Source organism: Mauremys reevesii, linkage group 15, assembly GCF_016161935.1.
Source record: "Mauremys reevesii isolate NIE-2019 linkage group 15, ASM1616193v1, whole genome shotgun sequence".
Lineage (NCBI taxonomy): Eukaryota > Metazoa > Chordata > Testudines > Geoemydidae > Mauremys > Mauremys reevesii.
In genome coordinates, this window is record NC_052637.1 from 20,595,305 (window position 1) to 20,609,183 (window position 13,879).

The 13,879-nt window shown below is 46.6% G+C and overlaps 1 protein-coding gene across 2 annotated transcripts in view; it reads left to right on the forward strand.

The window, feature by feature from the left end:
* Window positions 1–232: 232 nt before the first annotated feature.
* ELAC2 (elaC ribonuclease Z 2) overlaps window positions 233–13,879 on the forward strand; it is a 28,578-nt gene continuing 14,931 nt past the window's right edge. The window contains exons 1-11 of one of the 2 annotated variants that reach the window (XM_039501886.1): window positions 233–301; window positions 1,092–1,142; window positions 1,238–1,308; window positions 2,750–2,814; window positions 4,053–4,110; window positions 7,926–7,994; window positions 8,591–8,746; window positions 9,511–9,569; window positions 10,349–10,407; window positions 10,505–10,577; window positions 12,008–12,120. In XM_039501886.1, coding sequence (XP_039357820.1) covers window positions 249–301; window positions 1,092–1,142; window positions 1,238–1,308; window positions 2,750–2,814; window positions 4,053–4,110; window positions 7,926–7,994; window positions 8,591–8,746; window positions 9,511–9,569; window positions 10,349–10,407; window positions 10,505–10,577; window positions 12,008–12,120 — 827 coding nt within the window. In that variant the 5' untranslated portion in view covers window positions 233–248. Of the gene's footprint in view, window positions 302–330; window positions 673–1,091; window positions 1,143–1,237; window positions 1,309–2,749; window positions 2,815–4,052; window positions 4,111–7,925; window positions 7,995–8,590; window positions 8,747–9,510; window positions 9,570–10,348; window positions 10,408–10,504; window positions 10,578–12,007; window positions 12,121–13,879 lie in introns of those variants that run through there. The other variant, XM_039501885.1, reaches the window with a different exon arrangement.

Here is a 13,879-nt window from a genome sequence, read left to right on the forward strand (position 1 = left end):
GCTGTCAAGAGACACCCACAGATAGACAGGCGGCTAATTCCTCTCAATAATCCCTTAGCGTGTGACGACCCTCGAGACGTCAAATAGCGCGTCCTATTGGCCAGTCTGTGTCATATGAGAGGGGCGCGTGACTGGCTACTGAAATCCCATTGGTTGGGATGTGACACACGGATGCTGAAGTCTCATTAGCTGAGTGGTGTTAGGTGAGGGAAATAGGGAAAGTAATGCTCGGTTTCGATTGGGCGGCGATGTCACATGAGAGGCAAGCTTGGCTCCGATGCCGAATGTTTATTGGCTGCAGGTGCGCTATGGTTGAAGCGAGCGCTGCGGGATTGGTCCATGTGTGTCACGTGTGAGGGGAGTGACGCCGGCCGGGCGGCACGTGTGGAGGAGGCCGGGCCGGGGGCGCCGCGGCTGCTGAATGTGGGGCTGTTCGCTGGGGCTGCGGCTAGGTTGCCGCTGGGCTCCGCTCCGCCGCGCCATGTCCAGCGGCCCCGCTCCGCCGCGCCGGCCCCGGCCGCCCAAGGACCCTTTGCGGCACCTGCGGGCCCGGGAGAAGCGGCAGAGCTCGGAGTCGGGCGCGCCCGGTCCCAGCATCGTCTACGTGCAGGTGGCGGCGGCTGGGAGCCGGGACTCGGGCTCCGCGCTCTACGTCTTCTCCGAGTACAACCGGTCAGTGCGGGGGGGCCCACCGGGGGCATTGAGGAGCCGCTCCCCACCCCACCCAACAGCGTGTGGCGCCCGGCCCCGGCGCTTCCTGCCGGCAGTGCCCTGGGCACCCTGCCGGTAGCGCTACCTGGCCCTACAGCCCGGCCGGGCTGGCTCAGACTTGGCCCCTCTAGGTCCCCCTGTGGGCAGCTGCAAACTAACCTGCCCTCAGATGAAGTCCCCCTGCCCCTGTGGAGGTTGCTGGCTCTCAAAACAGGACACGACACTGTGACCAGCCAGGTGTCTGCACTGCCCTTTCGGTGCTGCAGGATTTATACACCACCTTGTGCTGAGCTTCCCTCTTAAAGCGGGCAAATAAAAGTATGCTGCTTTGATATAAAATTGTGATGTTTCCTCTAATAAGAGTTCTAATCCCATTCCAGGTACCTCTTTAACTGCGGGGAAGGGGTCCAGCGCCTTATGCAGGAACACAAGTAAGTGTCCTTACTGTGTTCTTAAAGAAAACAAGTTGTAACAATGTACAGGCTGCGTTTTGGTTATTTCATAATCCAGCCCTTTCTCTCCTCAGGTTAAAAGTGGCTCGTTTAGATAACATCTTTCTGACCAGAATGAACTGGGCGAATGTTGGTGGTTTGTCTGGTAAGTGGGATTGGAGGTGCACACTTTGTGGCTTATTTAGACAGGGTTTATTGCATACACCAAGGGCTCCTTGCTTCCCTCCATATCCCTACAGCAAACTCCCCATGTGCCTCCCTCACAGCTCCCTCTATTTCAGGGGTTCCTTCCCCTATGCTCTGTGTGTGCCTTCATTTTCCTTTCCCGCCATAGCAAGGCCTCTATGTACTCTGTCCCCCATACTGGGTTCTTCCAGTCTCCCTCCCACCACAGATTGTGTTCCCTCCCATTCTCCCCCCTGACAGCAGATCTGTGTGCACCACCATTGCAGAGGTTCTATGTGCACCCCATTTTCCTCTTTTCCCTGTTGCAGGGTCCCCCAGTCACCCCACCCCCACCAGGGATTCTGTGTGCCTCCCATTTTTCCCTTCACCCATTCCAGGATCCCCTATTCTCGCCCTATGCCAGGAGTTCTGTATGTCCTTGACACATCATCGGTGCCCCTTCTCCCTGTAACATTAATTAAATTCCCTCCGCCCCACCCCACGTGAGGCGCCCCCCCCCCCCACACACACACACACAAAGTCTTGCCCACTCACTGATGCCTAGAACATTCCTGGAAGTTTCCTTACAGAGAGAAAAAGGCTTTTAAGTTAATAAGATGGACTCACAAGCTTGGCCAATTAATATCTTGGTGGAGTCTGTTATTAAACTGAGTTGCTACCAGCCTGTACATATTGGTTTGTTTTCTTATCCAGCACCCAACTGCAATATGGTTTAAATCTGTTCTTGTAATGTAGCTTTCATGCTCGTACGAGACCAACTAAGGTGGTAAATTGTTCTCAAAATGTCCTGCCTGTCTTAAGTTCCCCACTTTAGTTGCTAGAAATACCAAAGGTTCTCCTAACAGGAAAAGATAGGGGGAAATTATCTTTCTACTCTGTCGATTTACTTTGTGTGTTAGCGCTTTGCATATAGTCCGATTCTGTTTCCCTTTAGTAGCCAATTTCCCCTTTGTTGGTGGGTTTCTTTGCATCAGAGGAGAGTGGAAAGGTGTTTCAGAAGTAAATGACTGTAAAATTCCCAAAACTGGGACTCTGAATTACTTACACTACAGCACATTCCTCTAGTGTAATTCCTATCCCCATATACCTGTGTGCCTTCCCAACATTTATGATTTATCCTCCCAGCATCCCTGTGAGGTGGTCCTTGTTTTACAGATGGGGATCTGGGTGTAAAGAGAAGTGACTTGCTCAAGGTCACACAAAGCAGAGCCAAGGACTTGACACAGATCTCCTGGGTCTCAGACCAGGACCTTAATCACTGGGTACGACATCTCCTTGTGAGGAAGGGTGGAAATTGGACAGATAGTGGAAAGTGAATCACAGTCTTTGCTGTGGAGGCACTTCTGTGGGTTTGTGATGAAGGCTGTTTCCAAAGCCGCACTCTCCCTGCTCTCTTCCAGGAATGATTCTCACCTTAAAGGAAACGGGGCTCCCAAAGTGTGTTCTCTCGGGGCCACCACAGCTGGTGAGTAGCTGTTTTCTTTGGAAAGTGGGGCCCCTCTTAAGAGTCCCAGACCTTAATCTGTGAGCGAAGAGCAGTTGCTAGGTGCAGCATGACCTTGTAAAATGCTCCTTCTATGAGGTACTTCTCTAACTGAAGAAGTGACAGCCCCAAAAGCAGAACCAAACAATTACAGGGTGGCTTCACAGTATGTGCAGCTTGCTTGTGAGTTGTGCCAATTGAAAACAGCTCTAGGCAGCAGCAAACTTGGAATGCTCTTGTCTGCTAATGGCTCACTAGTAGATGGAACAGCCTTTCTCCACCTGTCTCCCTAAACAGTATGATGGGGCAGGTCTTCTGGATGTGCCTTTTTCTGCAAGTATCTGAACAAGTTCTAAATCTGTTGTGCTGGCAGGAGGTATTGGCTACATAGATCCAGTGCTGGTCTCAGTATCTTGTCTCCTCTTATCAGAATTGAATTTTTCTTACAGTATCTGGGTATTTAGTGATTGCCCACTCATCGGGATGCTCTTCTCTTTGACCTTCATATTCGTTTTCCTAAACCCTGTCCCAAAAAGAGAGCGCTTGCTAGGAGGGAGAACTCTAGAGATCTCTGGCCAGCTTGCTCATTCTGCTGCTGTTAGGACCATATGTCAGTTCCAGGGAGACACAGTCCTAAACTAATGTACACAACTGAATGTACTTCTGTGGCGGACTAATATAGTAAGAAGAAATAGTGTCCATTTTTCTCCCTGTAGTAGAAAGAGTCTGAAGCTTGGGGCATGGTGTCAGGCTCTGTTACAAAGCAGATGCCTGGTTTGCCGATTCACTGTTTGGTACGTAAACTTGGCAAGAACATAGGAGTGTTTTGTGTTTTTGCAAAATCAGCCAAGTGCAAAGCACTGGATACTTGCATAAACATATTCCAGAAGGATGGTGGCAGAACACCCCAAAACCAAGTTAGGTATAAACACACTCCCCGAATATGATACCAGGACTTAGTAACTTATCTTAAAGATAAGGTCCGGGTGATGAACAGAGATATTTTGGTGAAACTAACAGGTACAAGGTATAGAGTGGGGTCCATTTTTCTCCTAGCTCAGAGTTGAGCTTATGAGCTTCTCTGCACCTCAGAGAGAATCTTATTTCATTAGATGTGAACCTTTGCTTGAAAAAGTTACCTAATCTGAGTAGTAAGCAGTCAATGACCCTTCTTTAGGTAATGATTTTTACCTTGTTTTTTTTTTTTCCCTTCCTCTCAGCAAAATTACCTGGAAGCTATCAAAGTGTTTTCTGGGCCACTGAAAGGAATAGACCTGGGTATGTACAACACTCCTCCGATTGCACTTACTGTCTCCAGTGTCTACACGTTATTGTTGCATGTCTGTCTGAACAGCTGCCTCGCTATGTGCGAGGTGTTAAAGGAGCTCTGGAGGACGACAAGATCATTGCAGAGAATTCATTTAATCAATCTTCGCTGCAGAGAATGTGGGGGAAATACCCACATTACAGCTGTCCTTTTCGGGGGAGACATCCGAAGTACTGTCCCACATTGATCATAGTATTTGTAGGACTGGAAGGGACCCTGAGAGATCATCTAGTCCAGACCTCTGCACTCATGGCAGGACTAAGTATTATCTAGATCATCCCTGACAGGTGTTTGGAGATTTTTTTAAGAGGTTAGACAATGATGGAGATTCCACACCCTCCCTGGGCAGTTTATTCCAGTGCTTCACCAACCTGACAGGAAGTTTTTCCTAAGGTCCAACCAAAACCACCCTTGCTGTAATTTAAGACCATTGGTTCTTAAATGCCTCATAGAAGAGGTTTTAGGAAAAAAAAAATGACTGTTTGATTAGTCACCAGGAGCAGATGGTATCACCCAAGAGTTCTGAAGGAACTCAAATGTGAAATTGCAGAACTACTAATTAGTATATAACCTATTGCTGAAACAAACCTCTGTACCCGATGACTGGAAGGTAGCTAATGTAATACTGACTCCAGAGGTGATCCTGGCAATTACAAGCTGGTAAGCCTAACTTCAATATTGGGCAAATTGGCAGAAACTATAGTAAAAAAACAGAATGATCAGACACATAAATAAACATGATGTGTTGGGAAAGAGTTAACATGACTTTTGTAAAGGGAAATCACACCTCACTAATTTAATAGAATTCGCTGAGGGGAGTCAACAAGCATGTGGCCAAGGATGATGCCAACAGTACAGAAAGCCTTTGACATTATCCCCCTCTAATGGCTCTTAAGGAAAACAAGCAGTCATGGGATAAGAGGGAGGGTTCTCTCATGGATCACTAACTTCTTAAAAGATAAGAAACAAAGAGTAGGAATAAATGGTCACTTTTCACAATGAAGTGAGGTCCCCCGAGGTCTGTACTGGGACCTGTTCTGTTCACTGTCCGCTCCTTTCCAGATCACTTATGATTATGTTGAAGTGGCAAGGTTTGCAGATGATACAAAAATATTCAAGATAGTTAAGTCCAAAGCTGGCCGTAGAGAGTTACGGGGGATCTCACTAAACAAGGTGACTGGGCAACAAGATGAAATTCAGGGTTGATAAGTGCAAAGTAACGAACATTGGAAAAAATAATCCTAACTACACACATACAGCTATGGGTTCTCAATTATCTGTGACCACTTAAGAAAGATTTTGGAGTCACTGTGGATAGTTTTCTGAAAATTTTAGCTCAATGCCCAGTAGCAGTCAAAAGGGCTAAGTATGTTAGGAACTATTAGGAAGAGAATAGAAAATATAACAGTGTCTTAAAGCTACTGTATCAATCCATGGTGCACCCACCCCTTGACTGCTGTGTCCAGTTCTGTTGCTGCATCTCAAAAGTAATGCAACTGGAAAAAGTTTTGAAAAGGGCAACAAAGATGATTGAGGGAATGGAACGGTTTCCAGAGGAGGAGAGACTAAAAAGATTAGGGCTGTTGTGCTTACAAAAGAGATGATTAAGGAGGCATACAATAGAGGTCTACATAACCATGAATGGTATGGAAAAAGTGAATAGAGAAGTTACCTTCTCCCACAATACAAAATACAGGGGTCACCAAATTACATTAATAAGCAGCAGATTTAATACAAAGAAGTAGAAGTATTTTTTTTATATGGCACATTATTAACCTTTGGAACTCATTGCCAGGGGATGTAGTGATGGCCAAAAGTATAACTAGGTTAAAAAGGACCTAGATAAGTTCATGGAAGATGGTTCCAGCAATGGGTGTTAGCCAAAATGGTCAGGGATGCAACCCTATGTTTGGTGCAACCCTAAATTGATTGCCAGAAGCTAGGAGAAGACTAGGTGCATCACTCAACTGTAGCTCTGTGATTTGCCACTGTTAGAGACACAATACAGGGCTAGCTGGATTATTTGTCTGACCCAGTATGGCCATTCCTGTGTTCTTATGAGGCAAAGTGCCAAGCTGCAGCCTCTGAGAAATGAAAAGAGAATGACTTCTTCCAACTGTTTATTTTGGAGTCCCTCTGGGATCTGGTTTCCAGGCTGCTTCAGGTGACAAAGTGGAGATGCACTTAGTTCCCCCACATATCAGAAAACACAGGAGTCACTGTAATGCTTGGTTGTCTTAGCACCTCATTTTCCAGGATCAGGAACACATTGGTAATGTCTTAATGAGAGCTTAGTTTTAAAAGAAAGTGCCAAGCTGCCTGACTCGGATTGAGAATGGGCAACAGATCCTATCCCATCCAAGTCACTGGCTCAAAACCAGCATGCTGTCTGATGACCTGTGTGAAATGAATGGTTTCCAGTCCACTTTCTGGTAGACCGCTCTCTATGTATCTCAAACACTATCTCAGCTGTTATTGTTGGGCATCTTTGGAAACTGAAGGCCAAGGGTTGACTGGGCCCAAAGAGTAATCTCTTTCTTACTCTTGCTATGGGGTAGCTCCTCCAGGGGAGGGTAGAGAAGAATACAACACACGAATTGCCATCATGGATCAGCTCTTGGTCTGACTGTTGCGTTATCTTGTCTCTGACAGAGGCCAATGCGAGACTTTTAAGGTGCACAAAACCACCTGGACAGCTACAGAAAAACTAACTTGCATGTAGGGAAAGATCAATGGCTGGCTTATGCCCTGATGCTGGAGGATTTAAATCCCTTCAGTTGTATTAAATTCCAGGACCAACCGCATCACCTTTTAAAAATAGTAAGTGATGGCATTTGTCCCCCTCCCATCTTCTAATGCAGTAATTGATTTAATGAGCAAATGCATAGCAAGCTTAGCAGCAAAGGCATGTGTGTGCCTGAGGTCCTGTGCCACTGGGATTTCTCCATTGTGAGCAGGCAGCTGATTTAAAAGGAGCATCATTTCTGAGCTATAACATACTGAGCAGGTTTCTTGCACTACCCTGTCGGTGGGGAATGCAATGCAGATTTCTGCTATTGTTTTGGATACAGACTTGTGACAGATCCACTCCTGATCCCATTGCTGTTAATTCATTACATGTGTTACAAACTCAGGTACAACTTCCTAATTTACTATTCAAAGTAAATAAGATGTGGTCTGATTATAATAAATCCAACCTTTTGGGTGCTGCAGTGTAGCATTTGCCATTTACTGACTTCATACCAAAAACAACTTGCAATTATGTGAGTGCTTGTTTTATTCTTCAGAGTGTAAGTAGCTGTTCATAAATATATAATACCTCTGCTATCTACAGAGCCAGATGTAGGACTGCCCCTGCTTTAAGCACCACCTTGGGATTGTATAAAAGCAGACTGGAAACTTGTAAAAAGAACAGAGGCCACAGAAACCCTGGCCTGTTCAGAAATGTGCAGTGATGAATTGTTTTAATCTCTGCTGCTTAGAGCAGTTGTGAGTATAATTGCTTTCTCTTGAAGTCCTATATATTTGTCTCTGTAGTAGTGGAGAATTTCAGCATCTGGCTTGAGGAAACTGCCTGATGAGCATCTCCTGTGAGATGCATGCTCCTGAATGCTTGTTAAAACATGTCTCTAATTTCCAGGCTGCTTTGTCAACAATCCTGGAGTCTGAGGCATCTGTTTGTAGTAACTGGTTAATACTTGTATACTTGTTTTGGAGGGGTTAATAGCCATGCTGATGTCTAATGTTTTAACTATCTTGTCGCTAGCTGTGCGGCCCCATACAGAATCCGAGTATAAGGATGAGACGATGACCGTCTATCAGGTACCTCTTGTGGGTGAGTACGGACATCTGATTGGAATGGTAGGAAGCTATCGAGCTGCAGTTGGAGAGGGAGGAGCAGGGTTACTTGTTGCAGTAAGGGCTTCCTTGAACTGGTTATGGTATCTGGTTGCTGTTTGTAAACCTGAGACATAGTAACTATAGGGTTGTGTTAGGTTACCTCTCCTGTGGTGAGAAAATAGCTTTCAAAGAAACCTGAGCCTGTGCCAGACCTTAAGGTAAAAGGATGTTGCCTCCTCTAAGAACTCTGGTATCTTCTGTCAGGTGATAGTCCATGGAAGAGAAATGGGAAGTTACTGTGATTTGTACTTCCCTAACTGGCTTTCCATGTTACTAGGTACGCTCATACGAGCAGCTGTTCTCAGAGCACATGCTTGAGTTTGATAAGATTTTTGTTGCTTTTGGAGAATCTGCTGAGGAGAGCTCTTGAAATGAGTGAAGTGCAGTATGGAGAAACAAGGACGCAGGCTCTCTTGTCCCTTTTTAAGTCGCTCAGGGCATTTTTGAAGAAACTTTGAGTAAGGCTCCATTTGTGTTTTCTCATTCCTGCCTTCTGAGCAAGCCTGTTTTTTTCCCTTGGGTTTGGAACAGGAAGGCATTTAGCCAGTGAGTACAGGCTGCATCAGAGTCCTGAAAGGTCAGTCCATGGTGGAGTCAGCCCCAAATGTGTCTCAGAGCCTGGATCTCCCACCGCTGCGCAGCAGTGTCCAGAAGGTGACAAGAATAGAGAAGCCCCGAAGAAAACAGGTGCATGAACTTGTATTTTCTTAGTGTAATTGGAACAAAAACTCTAAAATGTTGGTATAATTTCTCCCCTACATAGATATTCTTGGTGCAGATAAGAAAGTGCAGGTCCTCTTTGCTGAAATATTGCTTAGGGGTAATTTGAGCAGACAGAGAACGTGAGGCAAAACAAGATCCCAGTGGTTGGATGCTGAAGCTAGATTAATTCAAACTAGAAATGAGACAGGTTTTTTAAAACATTGATGGTTATTAACCATTGGAACAACTTACCTTGGTACCAGGTGGATTCTCTGACCCCGCAAGTTGTGAAATCAATCTGGGTGTCTTTCAGATGTTTTGGGTTTGATGGAGGAATCCCTGGGTTGGAATTCTAGACAACAGGTTAGACTTAAATGATCATAATGGCCACTTATGGCTAAGGCTGCATATCTGTCATGGAGGTTGGAGAAGTCACGGATTCCATGGCTTTCCACAACTTCTATGGCTTCTGCAGCGGCCAGTGTGGGGCTCAAGCAGTCCCACAGTCAGCCGCTGCTCGGGTGGCCCTGGGCAGCTAAGATTTAGTCGGTATTTATAGTAAAGGTCATGGACAGGTCACAGGCTGTGACTTTTTTTGTTTATTGCCCATGATCTGTCCATGAGTTTTACTAAAAATACTCCTGATTAAATCCTAGCTTTCTAGGACACTGCAGGAAGTTGGCACCTTTTGCTGTAAGGAAAAAGATGCTGAAACTACATCATCCTGTTTAACTTTTTTTTCTTTAAAGATGGCAACAGGAGAGTTGGCAGCAGAGACCCAACCCTGGTGGTGGCTTTCATCTGTAAAGTAAGAAATGTCGTATGGAATAGGAGCCCCTGCCTCCTTTAATCTAGACCACTTTAATTACATATAGCACCAAATAGCAGGGTAGGGTTTTTTGGACATTTATTCTATGCCAACCTTTGTATCCAGTAACACTGTACTCAAATCTAGCGATGGAGCATCGGGAAGGTTAGAATGCTGTCTGGCGCTTCACACTTAGAATTGACCGACAAAAGGGAAAGTTTTTTTTAATGAAGGCTAGAAAGATTTTTATTTCTGCTTGTCTATTACTCTACAAATTCAGGTCTTGTCTACCCTGCTCTTCCTAGAAGACTCTATGGGCGACTGAAGAACTAGCAGGGTTATGAGACTGGACGTATAACAGCAGTGAAAGCTCATGGAGAGTAGAAAGACTTTTAGTAGCTGTTTAAAATACTTTAGGTAGTGCTTTATTTTTGTAACACTTCTGTAAGTCAGCTGCTGAACTCTCAAAAGAAAACCTTAGACTCTCCACCTCTACAGGTTGGAGCTCCAGATCCATACCTCTGGGCAGATCAGCCACTGAAGCAGGACAGAGAGGACTTGATGTGCCTGAGACTTAAAAAAAAAAAAAAAAAAAAAAAAAAAATTCCGGAGGAAAATCTCCTGCAGTCCCTCTTCATGGCTCATTTCAGAGCCAGTAAGGGCATGAACCCCATTTTTGCTCCCCCCGCCTTTCCATCCATGTTTAAACATTATAAAGAGTTGGTGACTTGTTACATGGGAACTTTTGAGGAAAAACTTTTCTTTTAAATTATTTTCAGCTTCACCCAAAGAAGGGAAACTTCTTGGTGGCCAAAGCGAAGGAGCTGGGCCTGCCAGTGTAAGTACGAGAGCCCTGCCTGTGTGCTTGGGAGGTGGGAGGATCCTGTTGTACGGATGCTGTCAGTCTAATGCTGTCTTTGTGTTCTCATCCTTAGTGGTACAGCAGCCATTGGCCCCATCATTGCGGCTCTCAAAGATGGGAAGAGTGTCACGTTCGAAGGCAGAGAGGTATGACTGCACTCTAGGCTATCCCAGCCATGCTGCACGCTGGGTTTGTAACCGGTGCTCCTCATGGGACCCATCTCACTCAGAACATTGTAGTAACTAAATGCTGCTGGGGGGGAGTGATAGCTCAGTGGTTTGAGCATTGGCCTGCTAAACCCAGGGTTGTGAGTTCAATCCTTGAGGGGGCCACCTAGGGATCTGGGGCAAAAATTGGTCCTGCTAGTGAAGGCAGGGGGCTGTACTCAATGACCTTTCAAGGTCCCTTCCAGTTCTAGGAGATTGGTATATCTCCAATTATTATTACCTCTATGCCAATCACAATCATCCCCTCTCTTGGGTCAGAAGGGACTTCAGCTGTAACCAGTCTAGTCCTCTCATTGCTCCTGTTGTGTGGTAGGATTGAGTGAACTGTCCCTGAACTATGCCTCTTAGTGGCAGGTACCAGCCTTGCATGTTTCCTTGGATTCCATAACATTCCTTGGCAGCTTGTTTCAATTTCAAGCTTTCCCAGCCTCATTCCTTCTGTAACGGGTTGTCCCAGGGTGCCTGTCACTGCAGATGGGATCCGTTCAGTATCTGCCATCACAGGAGAAGGGTTGGTGAGACACATGGAAATGACTGTGTATCCCATGCCAAAAATGGGGTGTTTTGTTTCTCAGCTTCAGTGGCTGGCTCAGTTATAGTGATTTGAGTCTGTGACAGCCTGTGAGCTAACACAGCTGGTCCGTTAGCTCAAGCAGTAGAGGCGCTTATGCTTTCAGATCCAGAGGAGTGCCCACACCTGACCCACTGTAAGCAGGAGACCCCACTCACTGATTAAGCTCGTTCATTATCCTGTCACACCCCCTGCAGGCGGTTAAAAGGCTCTGATGTTGGGGGCCAGATAAAGACTTTAATCTCCAAGGCTAGTGCCTTGTAAGAGGGAGAGACCCTAACCATGGGTGTTTCTAGTGGATCCATAAATAAAATCACTGCCCCCCAGGAGACACGAGTGAGGGACAACTGGACCTGCTCCCCAAAGGAGCTCATGGGAGCATGAGAGAGAAAGTAGCTGAACTTTCCTCAGCTGCAGCTGAGATGCTTCTTGCTTTGTTGAGGCCATTGCCAGGATCCATTAGGCTGTGTGACCCAGCAACATTGGGGCGGCGGGGGGGGGAAGAGAGAATATGAATGGCTCCAATGCCAGGCTGGTAACTGGAGCATGAATCCTTGGACTCGCTGACCATTGAGCAGAGCACCCTGGCACCCAGTTGATGAGCGAGCAAGTTCTGTGAGGTTGCCAGCCGGCTGTGGAAGAGCAATGAAGTGAGGCTGGTGATTGGGCAGCATGTGCTGTTGGTTATGTTGCCAAAAGGGAGCCGCGTACTCGAGCATGTTCGGAGAACATGTGCCATGGACCGACCAGGGTGTAACCCTTGTGTGCTTCATTGCAGATCCTGCCCGAAGAGGTCTGTACCCCTCGTGATCCAGGCTCTGTGTTCATTGTAGTGGAATGTCCTCATGAAGGCTTTGTGGATGCTGTCTGTGAAAATGACACATTCCGCAGGTATAGTGGGGGTGGATGGAGGGAAAGGTGCTCCCTAGAATACAGGGTTGGTGGGGGAGGGGTCCAAGGTTTGAGCACTTTATGAAAATCTCCTGTTAGCCTGGTTACAAATGGACTCTGATATGCTTCGTGGGCTAATGCCAGAGCCACAGACAGCAAAGTCATCCTGAATGGCCTGGTTAAGGAAACCTGCAGATAGTGCACTGAGAGAGAGAGAGCCACCAAAAAAGGATCCACAGAAGCTGGAGTATGAGAGGCAGGGCTGTGACGGGGTGTGCTCTGTGCAGGGCACTTGACTCCAGAACTTGCGTCCCCAGGGCTTGGAGTAGCCTGGATTTGTTACCGTCAGGGCACCTTGCAAGGCCCATCTTACTTGGGAGAATGGACTTTCTGGGGGGGAGGTGAAGGTATTTCTCTCTGATGCACTTAGTAAGTTACTATATTTCATGAGGTTGCCGCTATCTTAGTTTTAAGTAGTCACGTGACTGGACTGCATGATATGCATCTTTTAGTGGGTTCTTACATCTAAGTAGCTGAGACTTCAAAGGTCTTTGCATATGATGAGCTTACTCACTGTTCAGTCTGGATCTCACCCCAGAATGTGTGAAGAGTTATCTCTTACCCCGTAACTCTTAAGCGCCTTAATGCTTTGCTACTGTAGTTCTGTCTGGGATGCCCACAGTCAGCAACAAGCATGCACTTGGTCTATGTACTGAGCAGGCCTGGCCCAACACTTGGGATCCAGGAGCCTACCAGCAACATCAAACTTCTGCTAGTCTTCACCAGCCTTGGTTAATAACTGGTAAGATGACTCCACACTCTCCCCAGCCCTGCATTTCTGCAAAAAGTGTTCTGAAATGTTCAGCCCTGTCCTGGAACAATCAGAGGGAGGTTAAGGTTTGTTGCTCCTTTAAAGAGTCAATATCTAGCAGTTTGTTGCTGTAACTGGAGTTACCAAACAGTTCAGTTCAAACACAGCACTGGATTGGTTTAACTTAAGTTCATTGAATTCCAGAGAGATTTGAAATGAGCATAAGGATTAAAGTCCGAAATGGTTACGAGAGAGAGAGAAACATTTTCTGGACACTAAAATCTCCCAGACTAGACTGGGTTCAAGGTAAAACCCCTTCAGCACGTTTCCATCAGTATCACTGACCAAGCTCTTGGCTTAGGATCTGTCCTCCAAAGTCAAAAGGCACCCTGGTACCTTTGTTCTAGGCTGATAATTTGGGATTCTGTACCCTTCTCTTCTGTAGTCCATTGAATCTTTGAAGATATCTCCAGATAAGTCAGTTTCTAGCTGAGGGGTAGGCAACGTGGAGTCTGTCTTGCACGAAGTGTCCTGCTGCTGCTTTCCCCACTGGAGTTATCTGCCAAAATGCAAATTACTTAGTTTCTGCACCCTCCCCCCGTTGCAATTGAATGGACAATGGCTGTTCTTAATATCACACCTACCTCGCAGAGATGGAATCATAGAATTGTAGGACTGGAAGAGACCTCGAGAGGCCATCTTGTCTAGTCCCCTGCACTCATGGCAGGGCTAAGTATTATCTAGACCAGCAGTTCTCAACCAGGGGTGCCCCAAGCCCCAGGGCTGAAGCTGGCAGCAGCGCGCGGGGCTGAAGCTGGCATATGGCTGCTGTGCCCCCCACCCCAGCCAGGAGTGGCATGTGAGGCTAAAGCTGGCAAAACTCCCCCACCCAAGCCAGGAGCGGTGGTGGTGGTGGGGGCTAAAACTGCTCACTGAGTAATGGGCCTA